Source organism: Perissodus microlepis, chromosome 4, assembly GCF_051167445.1.
Source record: "Perissodus microlepis isolate ML-2025 ecotype Zambia chromosome 4, ASM5116744v1, whole genome shotgun sequence".
Lineage (NCBI taxonomy): Eukaryota > Metazoa > Chordata > Actinopteri > Cichliformes > Cichlidae > Perissodus > Perissodus microlepis.
Window position 1 is genome coordinate 29,852,042 of NC_140464.1, and position 24,847 is coordinate 29,876,888.

The following is a 24,847-nucleotide window of genomic DNA, read 5'->3' on the forward strand; positions in this document are numbered from 1 at the left end:
CCTTTAAATAATGTATGTTGCATGATGAACATCATCCAAAATCTAGGTGCAGTGATCCCACAAGTCTTGGTTTTTTGGAGTTGGTAAAAACTGACCCTAAATTGACCTTTAAGCAGATTTTTTTTTCTGATGGTTGCTGAAATCCAAAATACGTTGGCAAAAACAAAATAATTTAAGCAAAATAATTTTAAAAAGCTGAAACATATCTAGATAATCACACTCAAAACTTGTTATTACAGTGTATTAAACACTGCTCGCAAAGATTAAGGGAATGCTTTTTAATGGTAAATGGACTGGTTCTTATATAGCACTTTTCTACTCTTCTGAGCTCAAAGCGCTTTACACAACTTGTGCATTCACCCAAGCACATTGTTCTAAGTGCTTTCACACACATTCATCGGAGTATGAATGGATGCATCGGAGAGCAATTTGGGGTTAATATCTTGCCCAAGGATATTTGGCATGCAGACTAGGGGAAGCCAGGAATCGAACCACCAACCTTCCTATCAGTAGATGACCTGCTCTACCGCCTGAGCTACAGCCACCCCTAGCCTTAATCAGAGTGAAGCAACGCCTGGGATATTAATCTGGTTAGTTAAGTAGGAGATTGGGTAGTTGATCATTTCCTGACTAGTTTTAAATTTTGCTAATATCACTGTCACCACTGGTAGCATTAGGGAAATACCCGGACCCTACAGAGGTTTGCACAGGTAGTCATTCTCCTCCAGGATGGCACATGACAGTGACATCACATATGACATCACAGCACAGTCTCAAGAGCACGGAGGAGAATACATCCAATCAGCAAGACCGGTATTTGCTCCTTTGTACAAGGAGGAACAGGATGAGCACTGCTGGAGCTACAATAGGCCTCCATCAGGTCACTGGTTTGAATGCCTCTAGAAGCAGGTGGGGGCTGACAGTCAGGAGTACCATTTTAAGTTGATACAATGAAAGTTCAGCAAAACAGACCAGAATGCCACTTTTTTTTCACTATGATTTCTGGTTTTACTTTGAATTCAGCCCTCTGTAGGTTGATCATTTTTATTTCCATCAAACAACATGACACCCTTTCATTCCTAGCACATGACGCTCTCCGTATGAGTATGGATATTCAGCATGACATTTTTCCATTGAGATCTGATGTGTTTTTAAAGTATTCCTTTAACTTTTTTGCACGGTGTAGAAATAAGGACAATGGTGGAGAATGCTTGTGGGTTCTCAGTGATCTGGCTCATAGTAGTCTTGAGAGCTTTAAAAAAAGAAGGTAATTAGACTTGTTTAAGTTTGTAAGATGTTTCAGTCCAATAGACTTCTTCAGCCTTGTTAGGATGGGAGGTCAAAGACCTTCACAACTGCTAAAAATTTCAAAAAACAAATTCAGAAAGTTCAAAGTTCAAAATAAAAATGTAACTCTAAATTAGTCTGGTGGATGTTAAGAAAACAAATAATTTTGCAAAGACTCAAAGAAATAAAACTTAAAGGAGAGAAGGATATTTTTAAATTGGTGAAGTCTATGCCTTAAGCAGGGAAAAAGGGGGCATGAGAAATATGCTGAGCCATTTCTGCCATTGAATCTCTGGTTTCTTCTTTGAAACAGTGACATGGTAGTAAGATGTCATCTTAAACCAAATTAATGGGGACAGCCAGTGTGTAATGAAACAAACTTGGTTCTAGCTGTTTCTACATTTCTACTTCTCAGCCACTACAGCACATCAAACTATGCCAGCAGCACACAATGGCATTTGTGTAACATTTTTGGCACATCTGTTTTGCAGTTGAAAAAATATGAGATGTGGCTAAATATATAAATATATTAATAATGTGCTTGAACTGAAATAAGCTTAGTCTTTTTTAAAAGCCACTTTTCATAAAAACACAATCCATGCCACTTGTATCTTTGCACTGTCCTTGTACACACTTCATAGGAAGCGCATAATTAGTCTTGGTTCTTATCTAAGCATTCGATTCAATGTAATTTTATTTATACTGCGTCAAATCATCACAACAGTCGCCTCAAGGTGATGTAGACCCTATAAGCAGCAAGAAGACTGTACTGCCTAGTGACTGACAACCTTATTTTGAAAAGAAAAATACTTCCAACACTGGGCTACACTCATGTAAACATCTTTTACATGAGTTTTAACCCAACATTTCAAACTAGATCATCATTTGTGCTGTGCCTCTAGCTTTTCTACAACTTGTCTGTCACATAGCCATATTTCAACAACAGATGTACCTCGATCAGGGGCATTTTAGAAGAAGCTATATGAATTGAATTGAATTGAATTGAATTGAATTGAATTGAATTGAATTGAATGATGTGGTGTGCTTTGGGATGTTTGACCTCTCTTGGATAATGCCAAAAGCCTTACAGTATTATAGCAGCTGCTGGAGACCATACCACAATTACAATGAAAGTGAACGGACGACTGGAACTACAAATGAATAGTAATGTTAGTCCAGGGAAAACAGAATGATTAACTTCATGAGGAAAGTGTATGGAAATTTTTGGTTTGAAATTTTGTTGCCCACAAGTGGCTACAACCGATTGCTCACACAGGAAGAAAGCCATGTGTTTGTTCCACCCCACCCTTTATATTCCAGTGGTGATTTTGTTGCTGATTTTAGTCTCTCAACAGAAGTATTAGTATTGCGAATCTGAAAACACTCACAGACTGCCATAAGCAATCAGTTTTTGTATTTCGATATGAAGATGTGCTGTAGTAAAATAGTGTCAGTTTATCTCACTCATCTTGATTTTCTTTCTCCCTGAAGGGGTAAACTGACCTGCTCATGTCCCCACAAGCTGCCTCATTTGAGTCTCTGTCTGTCTGGCGGACAGTAACTCATCTCTCCCTGACAACCGATGACAAATTACCTTCCTTCAGGCCAGCAAATCCATGTGGGTGCTTGAAAGCTGTTATCGGTCTGTGTTATTTGTTGAACAAAAGGTGCAGGCAGAGTAGATCAGTTATAATTCATCTCGCATCTACTTCATAGTATACAGTGTGGCCAGAATAAAGCATAGCTCAATTTTGGGTTACATGATAAAATTTTCATTAGACTTCCACTGAAATCAACTAGATGACTAAAGAACTTTTATCTTTCAGACTTGCACAACTGACTTTAAAGGATAACTGCACCTCTATCCAGTCCTGGCAACTCATTACCTTTCCTTTGAGTCTGTATTACAAAGAAAAAAGAAGAAGAAGAAAGAGAGAAAATTTGACGACTTAGCAAGACTGTACGACTAAATAACAGCATTGACACAGCGAAGGTGGGTGTGCCTGGTGCTCGGAGAGGTGAAATCAGGGAAGGGAGGAATGTTGGCTGTAGATGAAAGCTGGAGCACAGGCTGGGATGTGTAATAAGTCTCCACATATCAGCCTGTTGGTATAATAAGCCGGATCCTAGAGGCAGTAGAAGAGAAAAGAGAAAGATACATGCCAAGACATCTCTCAGTTGGATGCATTCTCTCCTCCTCCTCTTTACTGTCTTTCTGTATTTGTCTGCAGTACCTTCAAATTATTGCGTTTTCCAGCTGGCACGGCAAAGGCTATATTGTCAAAACAGTACAGTTTCATTCTAATGGGAGCTTTTCAACAACATTATTTGATATTTGTTGGTTCATGTTTCACATTCAATTCAGCCAACTTTATTGGTATCACAAAAAACTTCCAATAAAAGAAAATAAATTCAATTGTTTTTATCGGTATCGTTCTAATTCTCTACTTCTTTAACTGTTAAGTGTTACGTCAGAGAATCAGTGTCAGTAAATCTACTGTATTAAACAAGAAATTCTAGCATTTTAAACTTCATAGAAGGACCTAAGTTTTATCAGCCAGCTGAAGTATATTTTAGCAAGGAAAATGTCACGTGTCCATGATTTTTATTAGTCCTTTATTTATCCAGGTAAAAAATCTCATTTTCAAGAGAGACCTGGCAGATGTACTACACTGTTGTGTTTACTGCAGTAGCTGCTCGAGGTGAAGCTCGTTTTTGCAACTTATGCTCATTATATTTTAAGGCTACTTACAAAGAAATCTAAATATTGTTATCTTAGAACAGAGATATTTGATTAGATTTGTTTTATTAATATTTGTATTGGCATTCAAATAAAAAAGACACATTAAAACATTGCTTATACCAAATGAATCATCTTGTTCTGATCCTGTTTTTTGTTTTTTTGTTTTGTTTAATCATCTTGAGATATTTATGTTGATATCTCCCTAAAGTATCCAGTTATAATTTATGATTGAAACCTCGTCTGAAACAATGGAGGCCAGGCAGTTTAATCCAGCTGCCTCTTTTCCTGTAAACTGTACATACCAAGAACATTGTGCTGGATTTCTTGATTAATTAATTAACTCATTTTTATCTACATGCACATACACATTTTATGTCAACTTCTCCTATTAATTTAATTATTGGGCTAGAGGTTACAACACACAGGTTTAGCTTTCTAACTAGTTAGCTAGTTATGATGGAAAAGCACCTAGTTCGGTTGAAGTCTGTTCTCTTTTGCTGGTGTTATCAACAAGCTGTAAAACGTGTCGGTAAGGACAAAGATACACAAAGGTGTAAAGCACACAAAAAGGCAGATGAGTCGACATTTGGAGGAAGGCAAGTCACAACCAAGTATAAACCTGGAGCCTTGACTTCAAGTCTGGGACAACTTTTACAGTTCACTTTACTGTCACTTTCTCTTAATTTTGATTAAAGATGGGAAAACGATCAGGTCGGAGTTAAAATATGTGTTTTGTGATGTTAACACATTAGAAAGCTCCAGTTTCCAAGTTCAGTGTGTGCAACATCCTCACTGTGTAAAGCTGCCAGTACTAGCACACACTTTCACACGACTGTTAGAGGTGTCTAATAACTGCTTTAACAAATGGCCTTTGTTTTTCAGACTGATGGAGACGTATCTGAAAGTTTGCCATTGTCAGCATATTGATCAGCCTGTTACAGTAACAGGCAATATTTCAACCTGACTTAAAGGTTCAGGTAACGACCTATATTTTAGCCGATAATATGTTGGTTGTCTTGGAGACAGAGGCTTTGGGAGGGCAAAATGAAAGTATACACAGGCGGTAACCCAGTAAATTTACTTAACATACATTGTTAATTCTTTACTTGAGTATTTTAATTTTATGCTACTTTTTAGTCTATATTAAATTCAGTAGGAAATGTTTTACATTTTACTTCATTTTTACAGTATTTATGTGACGCCTGTAGAAACCCATTCCTTTAGAAAAGTGTTGGACTTTTGAAAACCATTTTTTCTTTATTCAGCTCACCAATGATAATATTTTTACACAATGTTTCAAATGTTGAGCCTCAGATGTTGCCAAACGTCTGTGTGAAAATACTACTTTTCATATATGAGTGCTGTAAAATATCCAAGTACTTCCTCTGGAATCATTTAATATGGCCTAACTCCAAACTCAAAGAGAGTAGTGGGGCCGCATTAAAAAATGAAATTGTATTTCTGTATTTATAATACACAAATGAATGTACTGTAAGTAATCAGTTCATAAGAGATCGTATAAAAACATTTGTTCCTGTTCCACCTCCTGAGTGTAATTAATTTGTCAAAATAGAGACAAAACACACAATAAATAGTTTGATAATTTCAAAATGATTATTTTAATTTAACTTTTCAGTAAGGCTGGGATTAGCGCAAAGTCAAAATCTTTAGAACCCCAATAAAGACCATTGTTCTCCTGTAATGTCCCTGCCCTATAAACCTGCCTTTACAAATAAGAAGCGCTCCAAATGACCTGAGTAATCAGCTACTTAAAATACCTTAGCTGACACATCACTGTTATTACCACTACTGTCACCACTGACACTTTGTGGGCTTCCTTTCATTTCTGCATCATAAGAGAATGTAATCAATACAGTGATGATTCTCAGTATATCAGTAAATTTCATTCAAACCTAAAAGCATGTTGTATTAGAGCTTGCAAATAGCTAGAATTTGTGATTATACGTCATTATACAGTAGTAGGTGTTCATTTCCATTATTACGCTTAATTCCCCCTTTTTTAAATTTGATCACAATCGAACGATCCTGCTGACTTTATCTCACGTCATTCTACTTTTTTCTTTTCGTTTAATTAGCAGCATGCCCACAGTCCGGGATTTCCACCGCAGATGAGTATAATGACCATGACTTCAGCGAAATTACAGTGTCCGAGCTTCTGCTCTGCCAAAATCACAAGTTTTGAGTTTCTCTGGAAGGGCAGTGTTTGTTATGATTGTCCTCCAGGTGTGGGGCCGCAGTCAGTGTGTGTGTGTGTGTGTGTGTGTGTGTGTGTGTGTGTGTGTGTGTGTGTGTGTGTGTGTGTGTGTCGTTTCTACATTAACGTTTTGCTTAAATGAAAATGAAAGAAAAAGAGCAATAACTTGAGAACTTTTTTTTTGCTCTGACAGTGTGTTTAATAAAAATATTATAAAATAAAAACATTTTAAAACACCAACTTTTCGCCAGCATCTTATAAATATCAATCATCCTCATCCGCCTTATTTGGCTTTCTGGCAAACAGGAAGAATTTTATTTTGGGAAGGAGTTTAATGAGGCGATCTGTCTGCTGCTCTCAGAATTACTAATGACTTTAAAATAGGTTATGTATACATTTTATTATTATTTCTGCCAGAGGGTTCAACATCCTGTACAATAAATTCCTGTTAAAAAAATGTACTTTAAAAAGTTTAGCACCAATTCTGTTAAACACCAGAGGACATTTACGTCCTCGCAGATTAAAGAAGCGAATTATTTTCACAGTAATAAATACACATCAACCCAAAAATAAGCTCGTCAGTCAGTATTAATAAAATGCCCTCGTTAAACTGTTGTGATCCAAGCAGTTGTTGACCTCATGAAAGGAAAATATGTCTGCAGTTTTTTATTTATTTATTTTTGTACATGTCACACTTGCGGGAGAATGTTTTAATGGCTGTTCTTAACTTGAAGGCTTCTTTCGGCATTCTTAAGGCCCTCTCTCCGCCACAAGCTCCGGGAAGAGCGGGCTGCCCCGCCGCTGCCGGTTGTGATTTGTGTGACACGGTTAAGCCCTGCAGCCAATGAGCGCGCTGCTTGTGCCAAATGGAGGCAGAGAGGGGGTCAGAGCAGACGCGCAGTGCGCTCTCAGGTTCGGAACACTCTCCAGTTCTCTCCGCTGCCAGGAGTCTCTTTACAACAAACGGAGAATCGAGCGGGAACCTGATTATTTTGGCCCGAGAGTAGGAGGAAAACCTGAGCACGTCGGAGGATATTCGTAATTAAACCTGCTGCTTGGTTAAGAGTTCCTGTTTTGTTTTCTCTGTTCGCTGACTTCCCCTGTTGGTCTGCGTGTTTCCCTGCCATGCGTCCCGTCTTCTACTGTTGGACTTAATGCTTTTAAACACAGAGCGTCACGTTTGTGGAGCTTTCAGCTGGGATGTAGCGGAGGGCAGACCCACCTAAAGTCACTCCACAGGAATACAGAGACGCTTTGTTTTTAAAGAGCTGCTTCTTAAAGTCTTCTGTTTTCTTGTGGGGTGTTTTTCTTATTTCTTTTTAAACCAGTTGCCTTATCATGACCCTCATCTGGAGGTCATAGCCGACCCGTCGTCCTCTCTCCCCTGCACATCACTGCCCCTCTCCCCAATGATGACTATGAGCTCCATATCAGACACTTTAGTAACGTCCGATCCGTCCAAATCTGCGTTTTTGGAGTTCGGTGGACACAGCTACCCTGGACACCCTGGACATCAACAACCTTCGCCAGGCTTATCCCACAACCATTATCCGGTCCACGGACTGCACGCTGTCGGACCCTCGCAGCACGATGGGCCCTTCTCCTCCGGGGCTTCCTCTTACGGTCGCCCGCTGGGATACCCACCCTACCACAGTCCAGTGAGCGCGCATCACCCCGGTGCCTACCTGCCTTATCAGCACGGGGGTCACAGCGGCGCGCTCGGACACACCAGACTGGACGATGCGGGTAGGTTTACGCACAGAAATGAATAAATGTTTGCTCATTTCCTTGTTTCTACACTTTGGTCTTTAAATATGTTCGTGGGATTTTAGTTTAATTAATTTTTCAGTTTAAATGTGCTGAAAGATGCCATAAATAAATAAATAAATAAATCCGACAACAAGCTAAAATACATTATTATTAGTTCGATGTGTCATTTTTAATAGTAATACAGTCTGAAATTGATCACAGAGGACCTTAAAAGAATAAAACACGCAAAACTAATAAGGATAATCACAGCGGATGAACTCGGACCATTAAAATTCTTGAAGTGGGTCTACAGAAACATGAAAATAAGCCGCAGCTGAACGCAATAATTGGATCCACACACGGGTCGGCCACAGCGTTGTGTTTAGCGTATTGTGGGGTTGGCCGGGAGATGTGTTTAAGGCCTGCGCAGACTGTGTGACTCTCCGGCACAGGCCCTGTGGTGTCCCGCGCTCCCCACCAAAACCCAAAGCCTCATCCTCATCCTCATGCTCCAAATATTAGCCGTCACGTTTCCCTCTGAGCAGACACCAAAGCCTGTGATCTGACTTATCACACTACCACAATAAACAGAATTAACTAAATACGAAATGGATTAAACGAAAATGTCATTTTAAACGAAAAAAGGTGTTTTATAGATTTGAGCTTGTTTTTTTTTTCAAAGTGTAACAAAACTAAAATCCAACCCAAAGGGCAAAAACTGATACATTTACTTCATATTCTTATTTATGTCTTTGCTGCATTGACAGGGACGTGCAGTTATTTTGTGTAATATGACAGATTAAAGCTACGAAAAAAACAATAAACGCCAATAAAAATAAAACTCCACGTATGATTTTCACTGTTTTTAAAATTTTGCTCTTTATTTTATATTTTTATTTTCATCATTATTATTTAAAGAATTTATTATTACATTAAAAAAATGCGTTCATTTAAACTAAATCTTTACATGAGATTTTTTTTTTGTCTATACTGAAAATGTCCTTGCCTCACATGCAGTATTTACGGTTATTTCAGCATATATTCAGCTTAAAATCTGGTGGCTTATTTCACCAGTTTACAAAATATTGAGATGACGGGAACGCTGACAGAGACTCTCAGAGAGACAGAAAACAGCCGTCTTGCATTAGATACACATAAAAAAAATACAGCAGAAAAGCTTAAAAATGAAAATAAAATTCTGAAAAAGTACATAATGTTTTTATGTTTTCTTAAAAAGAAAAAAAAGTTCTCCATAAACATGACGCAGGTGAACATGACGCAGTACTTTCATCAGGTTTACTCGACTGGTTTTATAAATAAATTCTGCTTCTGTAAATGCGCATCGACAGACGAACAGATGGATCAGCTCAAGGCCCATTTCACAATGCTTTACAGCAACTGCAGTTTATACATTTTTAAAGCAGATTTGGAATCAGTGGCAGGGAAAATGATCAGTTACAAAAACACAAATAAATACGACAGATTTTCATTGGTGCTCACCCAAAATCAGTCTTCTTGGACTTTTGCTGTTGGAGTTTTACACCACGCTCTAACTTACCCAATACATACAAGTTAAACATCACTTTACACGTTAACTGTGTTGTACAAATCTTGGTCTGTGAGGGCCTCTGCAGGGCTTGTTGACATAGAGTTCTTTTTGGACACTTTGGTCACCTTTATGAAATGTCCAGTTTCTTGGAACAAGGGTCACACCTTAAAAACATACATATACTTTTTATTATATATGGATATGTGAGCCAGATTGAGCTAATAAGTGTTTTACACACTAGCACGTTTTCTTTCTAAAAGAAACCTTCCCCTGTCAGGTCGTTTCTAAGCACCCACTGTGTTTCTGTCCCCCGCTGTTGCTGCGCGTCAGCTCAGAGCGTAGCTCAGATACAGAATGCAAGCATCTTGTGGGGCCTTGGCTTTTCTACAACTGTTCTTTCCTGCCACTGCAAGCTGTGAGCTCGTGTCATAACAAAGATCAGAGGGGGTGTACGTACGCACAATATAGCTTTCCTGAAAAAAATACACAAATACAAAAAACACAAAGAAAAGCTGAGCTGCTTTTATGTCTGGATAACTGTAAGCTAACATGGTTTGAAAAGGACCACCACTCACTATCATTGCACATGTCATAGTTGTGATGCAACCCAATCTTTAATCATTACATAATATCACTGGGTAAAAATGAGCTGCTGTGGGTTAATTTACTGTAGCTGTAGTAGTTTTAGCCAGTATCAGCGGGTTATTTTCCTCCAGTGTTACTTCAGGTTACTGGATTTTTCCAGCCTTGAGTACTGGGTGAAGTTAATTACTGCTTCTGCGCTATATCCATTTTAACAGCACCATCCAATTTTAGAGGGGAGCTTATTATTAATTGTTGTTAGTATTTTGAATCCAAAATCTTTGAATGCGAATTTTTTAATCAACACATGTAGAGATTTCTTTTTTTATCTTTGAATTGTAGACGTTGGGACAGTTTTCACAAAATACTTTTCAATGTTATTTATACTTTTTGTACAATTTCTAATATAATAAATGGTTAAAAAAGAATTTATGTCAAAAACATTATAGTATAAACCACTTTTTTTGTCCAACATCAATTTTCAGTGTTCACACATGAATATTTTATATCTCGTAATCATTTAAATGTTAAAATGATTTTCTACAGTCTTTTTGTGACATAGAAGAGCCCAGCTTTTTCTGAACACTGTCCTTCTGTCCTCCCTTCTAACGCAGAACATGAGAAGCCCACAGCGGTGATAGAAAATGGAGAAGTGAGGCTCAATGGAAAAGGGAAAAAGATCAGGAAGCCTCGGACCATCTACTCCAGCCTGCAGCTACAGGCACTCAACCAGCGCTTCCAGCAAACCCAGTACCTCGCCCTGCCCGAGAGGGCCGACCTGGCCGCCAAACTGGGCCTCACGCAGACACAGGTAACGTTTGGTATGAGCTATTCACACATGGACAAAGCATGCACAATAAAGCAGTGTAGACGGTCCCTAAATTTGAACATTCGTAATATGTTAGGCATTAAAATGTGAGCAGGATGGAATGACACTTTAAGAATACGTGTAAAGCGTTTTAGGAATATAATTAACCTGTCTAAGGTAAAAACATTATTGTCTATGATGTGAAGATTTGACAACATTTCCAGTGTGAAGTGACTCTAATAGAGGGTGTGAGTTGCCAATTTCACCCTATTTTCCAAAGTATGCCAAAGTATGCATGACACAAAATTAGAGCTACTTCTTAACCGAGCTCAATCACACCTCTGATTGTTTTCTTTGTTCTCTGCTAAGCCCAAACAAGACGAGCGCTGGTACATTCATGCCGACTGATGCCAACATTCCTTCATCTGTAAATTAGACATTGATATAGCCAAACATAAGTGCAATATGGCATAAACTCTGTCATGAAATCTTCAAATACATGAGACGGGAGAAAACATTTGAAAATGGAGAGCAGTGTGCTGGAAACCGTTTGCGCAGATTTGTCTCCACGTGTCACCAGAACAGGTTCAAAATTGGTTCACCGGGACTTTCTGCCTGTTTTGCATCTCTTTGAAATGTGTGTGCGCACTCATATACATGTGGAGACACCAGCAAACGAATCCCAACAGCTGCTGTTTTGTCTGTGAAGCTGCATCGTGTTGTTGTGGCCTCTAGGTAAAAATGATTTAATTGGATATTTTAACATTTATTTATAATTCACATTTTTTATAAATGTCTATAAAGGTTGAACCACGTTAGCCAGCAGCAATCCAGCTTTTATCCAGTCAACAACGCTTCGATATTTGCTGTTCTGAATCTTTACGTTACAGATCAAATCCCCCGATCCTGTTTTATCATAGCGTTAGAAAAACAGGCAAATGTGTGAATGAAGGTGCATTTTCTTCAAAATACGAAATGTAGTAACTTACACATTTTGCAAAATACATGGACTGCTTTAGAAATAGGAGCCCTAATTATATATTCAATACAAAAATATTTTATGTACAGTTGGAATCCACAAAGAAACGTGTAGTTGGTTGTAATGATTTGTGTATACCTCCTTAGGCTGATTATTTCACCTAACATCATGCAGTGCTTTGAGTATTATGACTGGACCCCATGAAACTAATTGTGGGGAATGGAGCATGCTTGTGGAGTACAATGTGGAACACATTACTAATGATTAAAGGTAGATTTTGAAGTATTTATTTAACAAATACAAAAAATGTAGCACTATACATTTGGCACTGACCATTTTAGGATCAAATATACCTTATTTTATTTATTTACTTTTTTTGGGGGGGGGGGGCTAGATTCACATTTCTTTATAAGGCACATGTTTTTTGTGAGACTCAACTTTATGGGACAAGTGATAAAAAACAAAGTGTGACACCTGGTTGGTCTAGTTATGAGACATAATGAACATTTTTAAAACTTAACAATGCAAATGACATAATCGTAACAGAACAAATGAAGAAAACACACTCATAGACCAGAGAGATGCTTTTCATTCCAACGTGTTTTCTTTGAATAAATCCTTTTTAATGATACTGAAAAACTGTTGTGTTTTTCATTGGGGCTCATCAGTGATAAATCTCTATATCTGTGTAACTGACAAAGAAAAACAGTGGAACATGTTTTACTAACTGCTTTATTTTGTCAGTGTCTGTGTTTACTACTGGGCCTGCTTAAATTAGCAATGTGCTCATTTAAGCTCTCTGATTTGCTTTGTCGGGCAGTTTTCCTGATATTGTTCAACACAAAACTTCATTTGAGAGGTGCCAAGAAGTCACGAGGTAGTGACGCTGGAAAATCAGATTGGCAGAAAAATCCAGATTACTGACAAATTTTATGTTGATATTTAGCTCCAGTGATCCGCTGCTGTCAGCTAGTGTAATACTGACTCAATGCAAGAGAAGGCTGTAAGAGGCATGGCTGTGTCGTCTCTTTTGTTGCACCTCTATTGTCAACTTATTGTAATTCATTCATCAACTTAAAATAAAGTAATGATAACTTTGTTTATAATTTCATATAATTGATACAATTAAAACTTAGTTTAACACTGTGACGTCCAAAAGCTTGTTAAACTGGTTGAACTAGTGATGTATTGTTTGAGTTGAGCGAGTGTTTTTGCCATCATGGTAGGATGTATTTACTACCAAATTCATCTACATTAAGCAAACTGACTTACCAAGAGGAGAGTCAGTCATTGTCTGTAGTTTCTTAAATATGATAAATAAGTTTGTTTATAAGTTGGTTTAGTCTTCAGCTATTTTCTAGTTAATGAAAACTGAAAAAGTGGAAGTTTCACATAAGCACAGCCAACAACGACAGAGTCTGACAGTGACATTATTAAACATTTTGTTTCTCTTAGGAGAACCAGTGCAGAGCTGGAAAACAGGAAGTATTCTCCCTGTGAGTATAGGTACATGTAGACTGTAGACAAAGTGGCCAACTCTGTCAGTCAGCAGAGTCGCTGTTATTTATGGATAACAGGAATCTATAACAACAAATTATAGCAGTGCCTTACTTCCATGGGCTTATGACACTTGTAGGCTTATAATGCTCTGTGTAGAATAATCACAGATACATTGCACCTGTCCAAAAGGTGAAGAATAAAGGTTTGAATAGACAGCAGGTGTCCGACTGGGGAAACATTAGGTGACACTGTTTTGGAATATTTGAAATACGATCCATGCTCGCCTGCATGTGTGTGCACACTCAGCAACCATCAGCATTTGATGTCATCAGCTGAATTGTCCTAATCCCATATGAATTAACTGCAGCAGCTATGTTTACACTAGAAGTAAGAGATGATCCATTCATTTGTCTTCATCTTTTGTAGTGGTATAGTGGTTTTCTTTTTTATTGTGGTCTGCTACAAGTCATACTCACATGTATGCTCATTGAGAAGCACCATTTTTTAACTCGCTCCTTGTTCTTCGAGGTGTTTTGGATCAAAGGCAGTCAGTTTGTACGGATCATCACAGTATGATTCAGCTGATTGTGGAGTACAATGAGAGCACATGTGATGGTAGTTTGAGGAATGGCAGCACATTTGTATGTGGGATTGGGATGTTTAGCGTGTGGGAGTCTTCTTTCTGTGAGTTCCCATTTCAGAAACACGGCACAAAGTTACTGAAGTTACTTTTATTAGTATCACATACTATTTGTTACATTTGTTGCATTTCTGTAGGCTGGGTACAAAATAACTCACTACTTTTTGCCCTTTTATCTGGATTTTTTTAAATGTCCAGTTCCTGATGTGTAAATGTTTCCATTATAACACACTCAGAAATTCCACAATAGAACAAAAAAAGCAGCATTCGTTAAATACACCCTATGCAAAACGCCACATGCTGAAGATGATGGTGCCTTTTGTGAAATGTTCATATCCAGCTTACAGTTGATAGTACAGTTGGTGTACACGGTACAGTTGATGTGGTGATGTGGTTGGGGAAAAATGTTACACTAAGCGTTGTTGAACTTCAGCATCTTGTATACACAGCCCACTATTTTCAGGGGATCAAAAGTATTTGGGCAAGACACTCATAAATAAAAAGGTTTACTGCCTTCAGCTTTGACACAGTCTTCCGCTTCTTTAATCAAGAGTTGCCCTGCCTGTACGTTTCAACCTTGATTTTTATTTTTCATCCAATTCTTGGTTCTATTAGCAAATTTAACTTTAATTTTTCGGAATGTGGCAACAGTAATGGAAACGGGTCCAACTAGCCAGTAAATAGACAGATGGGAACAAATATATTAAACAAACCAAGAGATTAACTAGATTAGGTACAATGTTTTAACACTCTGAGGTCAAAGTCACCCTCAGTGTTAACCCTAACCCAAGCCCTATATTTTTAGGGAGGAAAAAATGACTTTTCTGGAAAAGAGTGAAGAGCTTTTGCTGTGTCAGTTAGAATAATTGTCTTTGTTTCCCCTTGTACTTATATGTCAGATCATGTCATGCACAAACTACGATACACTGAAAAATTATCTGAATCAGGAACTGAGGATGAATATTGGCTTATATTAATAATGTATATTATTAATGTACAAGGTCATGTAGAACTAAAACCCTGCGATCCTTGAAATTGTATTATTTTCTTTCATTTTCTCTAATAAATACTTTCTATTTTGTTTACTTTCCACTCCTTTTTCTTGGTCAAATGATTTTGAAACATAAAAACCTCTGATGTTTTAGGCTAGGCTAACCAGTATTGCTGTAAATATAGAGAATTGCAGGTAAAATATGTGCAGTAATTTTATACAAAAAGCAACTTTTTATATTTTTAGGCTTGTTTTCTCTCATCTGATATGACATAATTAATAGAAGACACAGAACAAGTCCTACTGAAACCCACAGTCAGCTGCATCTAGCCTGTGTGCTTATATGTGTTGGCCCGCTGCGTCTGCTGTGCATTCCTCACGTACACGGGTGCGCTTTTCTGATCACGGGCACACTCATGGAAAACATATGTAGTTTATGTGCACGCATACACCCACGGCCACGTAAATGCACACGCACACTCACACACACTTGAAGATAGCGATCATGCCATTAGGCTGCCAGCCAGCGACTGACCACTTTCCATCGAAAAATAATGTTCCCAACGCAGCTGAGAAATGGCACGTAGCACTGTTCTAATGTTTTTCCTTGAAACGTTCTCTATCTCTGTCCATCTCTCTCACACACACATACACGCCATCTATACAACTTCCAAATGGAAGACATCTGGACAAAAAAAACTTTTTTGACAAGGACTTTAGTATATGCAGACATTTAAGTTTGTTAATTTTCACACACACTCTGTGTCCCTCAGTGGTCTTTTGCCTGCCTTTCAGCCACCGTCTTCCCTTAAAGTCAGAGTCATTAGCCACACACTCAGAAAACTGTCAGCTCCGTGTTGCTGCTGGAATATGAAACCAATAATTACAGATGAAATGCTCTCACTGAGGATGCTGTTGATTGACTCCTGGCCTCTTAAGCTACACTCCAATCCTTCAGGTTTTCATCCACAGTGTAATACTGCAGGGGATTATTATATAGTATTCAATGCAGTGTGTGACTATCACTTTTTATATTAAGATTAATATTATATTAATTTAATTATTGAACTTTAATATGATTTAAAACCTTCCTAAATGTTGCAGCTTGAAGAATTCAAAGTGAATAATTTACAATTTAATTAGTTTTAATTTCTGAAAAGCAGCATTATCGCCTTTAATTTTCATATATTATATCGTATATTTATGGAGTCTCTATGCTTTTCACAGCTGGTGACTGGCGTCAGTGGATATATTGGAACAATAGAGTTTAAATTAAATGTCAAATTTCACTCGGCATGATTTCTGGCTGTTTCAGTTCAAAAGCTGGGTGTGAAAGCTGGACATTTTGGGATTATTGGGAAAGGGATCATTTTTTCCACATATTCCGAATCAATTACAGCACTCTGAAATTAGAATTTTTATAGATTAAAATATCTTCCATAAAACCACTTCACAACAGTCTTCATAAATACCCATAAACTCCCCGGGTAATAATTCCTAGGACTGGAGAAGAAAACACTTTCAGGGCCAAGAGTGTTTTCTTTTCTTTTGCTCACTCTTTTATATTTCTTCTCCTTTGTTGCTAGCCAGAACTGTGCTATGGGCACAGGTTTTTTCCCCTTTACAGCACAGTTAAAACCCATTTCAGACAAAAGTATCCTTCACTGGCTCTGTACAATTATACATGATTCACTCGTTCCCGCTAAGCTGACAGGTTGCCCGACAGGCATATTTGCGTAATTTGATGCTCAATTTGCAAGCATGCTGGAAACAAAGAAATGCCAATTATATTAACAACGTAACTAAATCATCTGTAACCACAGATAAATGATTGAAGTGATATTCATTTAAATACTTTGAGATATTTTAATTATATGATGTCTGTAGTCACATATTAATATTTTTGTATGAACCTGCTGGCTAATATACTCACAGGATTGGGTAATATGCTGACCATCAGTTTCCATTGAACCCGTCGTTCTATAAGATGCAGGCGTTCCAATAAACAGCTTTATGTGTCACACCAAGATAGTTTTTATAACCCTAAAGGAACTGTATGCAGAGTAGTGTGGGTGTGACAGTGTGATAAGTACCTTATCATGTGCTGGTGTTTTTAGCTGTAGGAGCTAACTATAGTTTCCCTGTAATATTACTCCAAGCTTACTCTCTGTTAGTACCGCATTGAAGTATAGGCACATCTTACGTGTGCTGCCTATTGTTGCCTGGTTTTATGTAATCTTACACTGCCTTATTGTTTTGCTTTGTTTTTGCCTGCCGCAGGTATCACATTATCACTGCTACATCATTAGGTATCGTTGCTAACATGTGCTAAACCTTTTAATGTTTCCAAAAACTAAAAACAGAAACAGTTGTGCAGAGAAAAACTGCTTCCTCGCTGAGTTCAACTTAAAGGAAGCACCTAAGCCTAAGCTAGCACCTAGATTTAAGGAGCCCAAAGCTAAAGGTTACAAATGATCTTCTTATGGCCTCTGACAGTGGACTCATCTCTGTGCTTGTCCTGCTAGACCTCAGTGCAGCGTTCGATACTGTCGACCATAATATCCTATTAGAGCGATTAGAACACGCTGTAGGTATTACAGGTACTGTGCTGCAGTGGTTTGTATCATATCTATCTAATAGACTCCAATTTGTGCATGTAAATGGAGAGTCCTCTTCACACACTGAGGTTAATTATGGAGTTCCACAGGGTTCAGTGCTAGGACCAATTCTGTTTACATTATACATGCTTCCCTTAGGCAGCATCATTAGAAGACATAGCATACATTTTCACTGCTTTTCACTGCTATGCAGATGACACCCAGCTCTATCTGTCCATGAAGCCATAACACACACCAATTAGTTAAACTGCAGGAATGTCTTAAAGACATAAAGACCTGGATGGCCGCTAACTTTCTGCTTCTTAATTCAGATAAAACTGAGGTTATTGTACTCGGCCCTGAAAATCTTAGAAATATGGTATCTAACCAGATTCATACTCTGGATGGCATTACCTTGGCCTCCAGTAACGCTGTGAGGAACCTTGGAGTCATTTTTGACCAGGACATGTCCTTCAACGCACATATTAAACAAATATGTAAGACTGCTTTCTTCCATTTGCGCAACATCTCTAAAATTAGAAATATCCTGTCTCAGAGTGACGCTGAAAAACTAGTTCATGCATTTATTACTTCCAGGCTGGACTACTGTAATTCATTATTATCAGGATGTCCAAAAAACTCACTGAAAAGCCTTCAGCTAATCCAAAATGCTGCAGCAAGAGTACTGACAGGGACTAGAAGGAGAGAGCATATTTCTCCTGTTTTGGCTTCCCTTCATTGGCTTCCTGTTAAATCCAGAATTGAATTCAAAATCCTGCTCCTCACATACAAGGTCTTAAATAATCAGGCCCCATCTTATCTTAATGACCTTGTAGTACCATATCACCCTATTAGAGCACTTCGCTCTCGCTCTGCAGGCCTACTTGTTGTTCCTAGAGTATTTAAAAGTAGAATGGGAGGCAGAGCCTTCAGTTTTCAGGCCCCTCTTCTGTGGAACCAGCTTCCAGTTTGGATTCGGGAGACAGAAACTATCTCTACTTTTAAGATTAGGCTTAAAACTTTCCTTTTTGCTAAAGCATATAGTTAGGGCTGGACCAGGTGACCCTGAATCCTCCCTTAGTTATGCTGCAGTAGACGTAGGCTGCCGGGGGATTCCCATGATGCATTGAGTTTTTCCTTTCCAGTCACCTTTCTCACTCACTATGTATTAATAGACCTCTCTGCATTGAATCATATCTGTTATTAACCTCTGTCTCTCTTCCACAGCATGTCTTTTATCCTGTCTTCCTTCTCTCACCCCAACCGGTCGCAGCAGATGGCCGCCCCTCCCTGAGCCTGGTTCTGCCGGAGGTTTCTTCCTGTTAAAAGGGAGTTTTTCCTTCCCACTGTCGCCAAAGTGCTTGCTCATAGGGGGTCATATGATTGTTGGGTTTTTCTCTGTATCTATGAAGCGCCTTGAGGCGACTTTTGTTGTGATTTGGCGCTATATAAATAAAATTGAATTGAATTGAATTGAATTAATGTTAATCTACTCATGCACATCACTTACCTTTGGTCATCACAGCTGTTAGTGCTAGATAGCAATGACTTTATAATGATTCAGTTATCAGGTCATCTATATCGAAATCTTTTCTTCTTGTCAGTAACTGTGGTGAAGGAGGGTTCACTCAGGCTTAAGGATGATCTGATTAGATTTTACTGTGATCCACTGTTAGCAACACATTGAGGGAATTCCTTCAAATTTGGCAAAAAAAAAACCTCCATTTGAACTCAAGGAAAAACTGATTAGTTTTGTGGTTAATGACAAAATTATAGGAGAGATTGTGACAACACCCACCTTGATTTTTAGGTGATTGTACAGTTCCTTTGGGCTGCTGGGTTGACGATGCTAATAAAGCACATATTATATGTGCCTTGATAAAGACAGTTGTAAACTCCAACCTGACTTGTTGGTAGTCATATACAACCACAAGGGTGCAATGAGAGTTTAACCTGATTTGATTTTAGTTGTGAACAAAGTGTTTTTAGATGTATATTTATGGTTAAAGACTCACCCACTGTTGTGTTGGTTACTGATTTTTAAAAAACTCAAGGAAGAAAAAAAAGAGGACAAAATAAGAACACGGTGCTGCATAATTCTTTTAAATAAAACTATTTACTGAGCCCATGACCTTAAAATAAAACAGTCACTTTATGATAGTTTTGGTCTTTATCTTGTAATAAATCACTCAATCCAATCACAGCGTTTCCTGTATGACTCTTAACTCTTGTACTCTTTCTTTTTCTAGGTGAAAATATGGTTCCAAAATAAACGATCTAAATACAAGAAGATCATGAAGAATGGGCCCTGTGGACCCGAGGGAGAACACCTTGCCCCTCCACCACCAGCCTCCTCCTCTCCGTGTTCCTTGTGGGATATCAGCATGGCTGCCAAAGGTGCACCGGTGCACTCAGGAGGATATGTGAACAATTTTGGACACTGGTATCCCGGACACCAGCAGGAACCCATGCCAAGAACTCAGATGATGTGACAGACGGGGAGATGCGACGCTTCCGGGACAAATTGCGGAATTATTCTGGCAGGCTGAACTGAAGCTCTAAGAGACAAGGACATTTTTTAGAGTCTGAGCCACTCTGGAGGCAAAAATATAAGCAGCAGCCATGCAATAAAACTAAAGTGGACAGATATAGGGGAAACTGCTAAAATAGCTGTAAAATACACAATATTATAACAGAAAGAAATACTACAATCAGTACAATTTTCAGACGAGTTGAATTTACTATTAGCTGTTAGCGGTGTGTTGATGATGTCTGATAAGCCTTGGAATAAGGGATCGACAAAGTGGCTCAGGTCTCATTTGTAAAATATAACTAGCGAGATATGAATATTGATAAACTTCTCCGAGACTCAGCTATGAGGAGTGAATCATCAGATCTACCAGGTTGAGCAGTAAGTGTTCGGTACTTACACAAAGCCATAGCACTGTGTATACCTGTTTGAAGTATTTCACTGTCATGTTTTTGGTGTTTACTTTGCCAGTTGCCTAATATCAAACTGCACGTATCCGACTCCAATTTAAAGCGAGACTGCATTTGTACTGGTGACCACGGGTCCAGGAAGTCTCAGTTACAGTATAAACATGGTAAATGTCAAATGTAGCTTTACAGTAGCAGTAGAACTCAGCTTTTCATTTGTATGAGGAGGAATTTAGCTTTAAATATATTTTTTTAAAAATAACCTTACCTAAGTTAAAAAAAAAAAAAGCCTAGTTCTGCCTCCAGAGCAGCTCTGCCTGCTAAGACATTTTGATAAAGCTACAAGTTAACGCTATAACTCAAAGCTAATGCCAACACTGCTTCTGGACATTTCAGGAGGCTTCTTTTTTTCTTTGCCTTTTATTTGGGTTTACACTCGGGCAGGTACATGTGTATAAAGAGGGCGTCCTCATAAATGTTTTTTAATGAACACTTTGGTTTTTTAATGTTAAATACAGATCAAATTAAAACACAGATGAAAACAAACGTTCTTGTGATGCTGACATTTGTGTGTTTGTGTTCTGTGTAGGATCCAGTGCAAAAGGCAAATATAAAAAAGTACTAATAGCACTTATATAGTATATAGTGTCAGTATAAAGAGTCATTTTAGGGTGTTTCGTAAAAGCCTTTCATTTCTTTCTTTTTTTTTGGCTCACTGTTTTTTCATTTTTATAATCCACATAAGTGAAAAATTGACTAAATTAAAATAATTGGGCTTCATGCTCCTCTCCATTCAACTCATTGTTCACTTCTTTCCTCAGAACGCTTTAGTGGGATTGGGGTGTTTGGTGGAAAATAATAGGCTGATTTACATTTTTATGAACTTTTCATTTTATTTCTCCAATGAATTACAAAGACCGTCTCCACAAGTTTCAACTTTAAATTCCAAACTTTTTTTTTTTCAACTCAACGACCTCTTAAAATCCCAAATTAACATTTTGCCAATAGCAGATTTAGGTTAGCCTTTGTTATCTGAAATAAATCAAACCCATCGCTGATTTTGCTTATTTAACCTAAATCCGTAGGTGGACGTAATTTGTCTTTGCACCTCTGATAGAATATCGAATTCTGGCAACAGTAACTTGTTGCTAAAATAACACATCCCCTCCTCAGTTCAAGTTCTTTGTGCGTCCCTGCAGCCCAAAGCCATTTTCTTTAAAGTCGTAAATCAGAAGAAGCAAGTCACGTCTTTCACCCCTGCAAACATCTGGAAATGCAAAAAGAGTCGTCAAACATTGTCAATGATTTTATAAAATGACCACGTCAATTATAGGTAATTTAGGACACAGCTTGTTAAATAAAGCTTTCACTCTGACGCTGTAATTATCTGTAATTGTCAGTCAAGGGAATATCCTTCTGCCTCCAGCCCTCGAGGGAGAAGTCTAGGAAGTAGTGGATTGCATCAAACTGGATTACTGAGGCCTAATCCTTTCGCATCAAATTGATTTGCTGAACGGTTTTTGAAGATTTGCATGAAAACATGACTTTCATGTTTTCTTCGGACCAGAAAAAGCAAATCCCTACAGTGCCGTGATAAACTTTCTAATTTCTTAGTTTTTTTCCATATTTCTCACACGTTTTAGATCATCAAATACATTTTAATGTTAGACAAGGTAAGATGAATAAATACAAAAGCAGTTTCATTTATAACGAGAAATAAACTATACAAACTTATCTGGCCCTGTGTGGAAAAACTAACTTCCTTTCTCTGTTAAATTATTAATTAACTGAGATTAATAACATTTTTTTGGAATGCTGAATTTAATTTCACTAGCCTCACTATTTACTGCCAGATATGCTAAATAAAGAAATCTCTTAAATAAAACCTGTCTGACAAAGGCTAAACTATTTCATAAAGCAACTCATCATTCCACGATCTAGAAGATGAAACCTAAGAACGACTGAAAAACAAAGTCTGCCAGTCATCTATCATTCTGGAAGGAGCTGGAAAGCTATTTCTAAGGCTTTTGGACTCCAGTAAACTATGGTCATTATGAACTATGGACAAAACTTGCAACAGTGCTGAACCTTCGCAGGAGTGGCCGGCTGACCAAAATAGTCCCAAGAGCGCATTGGTGATTCATCCAGGAGGTCACAAAAGAACCCAGAACAACATCTAAAGAACTGCAGGTCTCACTTATCCCAGTTAAGGTCTGTTTTCATGATTCTGCAGTAAGAAAGAGACGGCAAAAATGGCACCCATGGGAGAGATCCAAGGAAACAACACTGCTGACCAAAGTCTTGATGATTCCCAAGACTTTGGGGCAAAATATTCTGTGGACTGATGAGAGAAAAGCTGCACTTACTGGAAAGCTTGAGTCCTGTTACATCTGCTGTAAAACTAACACAGCATTTCATTAAAAAAAACATCATTGCAACAGTCAACATGGTGGTGTTAGTGTGATGGTCTCGGGCTGCTTCGCTGCTTTAGTGCCTGGATGACTTTCCGTAATTGATGGAACTATGAATTCTGCTCTGTAGCAGAAAACCCTGAAGAAAAATGTCCGACCATCAGTTTGTGCCCTGAAACTGAAGTGCACGCAGGTTATGCAGCAGGATATTGATCTGAAACAAACCAGTAAGTCCACCTCTGATTGGTTGTCAAAGTTGGGACTTAAATTAGATTGAGATGCTTTGATGTTATAACCTTAAACAGGCTGTTCATGATGAAAAACAGTGTGGTTGAATTAAGAAAGAGAGGACCAAAATTGCCAGTTACCGCAAGCACTTGATTGCAGTTTTTGGCGCCAAGGATGTTACAAGCAGTTATTACATTTAGGGGGCAATTACTTTTTTTTACATACAGTAAGGCTAGGTACGGTTTTATCCTTTCATAAATTAAATTATCACTTAAAAATGGTATTTTGTGTTTACTATCTTTTTATCTGTATGATATTTTTGTCAAATACTAAAAATGTTTTTGCAAACAATATGCAAAAAAACAAGAAGTCAGGAAGGGGCATTATAAGGTAGTACATTCCATTGTTGTAATATAGTAATTGGTGAAACTCAATCCAGTGCAAGTTTATTTACTATATGAAATGCCTGTTCACAACAACAATCCTCTCAAGGGTTTTCATATAGTAAAGAGCCAACATTATTATAGTAGGAAAACTCCAATGAGCTCACAGTCCTCTGTGAGCACTTGGTGATGGTGGGAAAGAAGAACTCCCTTTTAACAGGAAGACATGTCAGGAAGAGGCAACTACATCCACAAAGTATTCACAGCGCTTCACTTCTTCCACATTTTGTCATGTTACAGCTTTATTGTAAAATGCATTACATTCAATTTTTACCTCAAAATTACACTCACATTATCCCATAATGACAGGGTAAAAAAATAAATTAAAACGTTTGTGAATGTAAAATCATTTTCAAAGAACTTCATTATTCTTCTCTCTAGATTCTTAACAATATGACATTGTTTTTGTTTTTATTAATGACACACAATAACAATACTTTGCTTCTAAAACTAACATTTATGCATTTATGCAAGATGAAAGTCCAGTTAAGCTGAATGCTGTGGTCTCTCACTGTGAGACCAGCGGCTTCAGAGGAAGATTATTCTTCAGATTGACCTGTGTTTTAAATGTGATTTTATAAATAGTGTGGAGAAGAAAATTACTCATTTCTTTTATCATGTAAACCAAAGATTCTGTTCAAATGACACATTAGCTGTGAAATTTAAAGTTGTGCCAAGGTGGCATAATGGAGGCCACCGCTCTTTTTTTATCCTTTCCTCTTTCCCCCTCACATGCCTACTACTAAATATCTCTTATGTTACAGATGAGCTGTGCTCTTCCTTTCTACTGTTCCTCACAGACTGTCATCAGACCTTAGAATATCACAGGGTCTTTACTTTACAGTAGAAAACACAGTGAAGTGCCATTGTTGTGAAATGAGGCAATAGAAATACTTTCAAATCATTAAAATGAATTAAACTGAGTCGTCCACTGTAAACCATCTGTTTATATCACATCATATAAAGAGTTAAGGTTGATAATAACAAACGCTTGAAATCATTCGTATAGTGCTTCTAAATGTGTCATTTTGGGTTGGGACAGGAAAATATAATCCGTTATTAATGACACTGCACCCTTCGTGCCATTAAATTAAGAAGTAGAGAAAGGAGTCATTTGCACCTGAGCATGAAGGGGCTTGATTTTTCAGGAAGCGATTTAACTGCAACAGTAAATTATTTTACACCACT

The 24,847-nt window shown here is 37.9% G+C and overlaps 1 protein-coding gene across 1 annotated transcript; it reads left to right on the forward strand.

The window, feature by feature from the left end:
• Positions 1–7,152: 7,152 nt before the first annotated feature.
• LOC146389237 (homeobox protein Dlx4a-like) lies at positions 7,153–22,300 on the forward strand. Its single transcript, XM_084926961.1, has 3 exons — positions 7,153–7,991; positions 10,740–10,936; positions 19,890–22,300. The coding sequence occupies exons 1-3, from the start codon at positions 7,655–7,657 to the stop codon at positions 20,130–20,132; spliced, it is 777 nt and encodes a 258-aa protein (XP_084783087.1). The 5' UTR covers positions 7,153–7,654; the 3' UTR covers positions 20,133–22,300.
• The last annotated feature ends 2,547 nt before the right edge of the window (positions 22,301–24,847 follow it).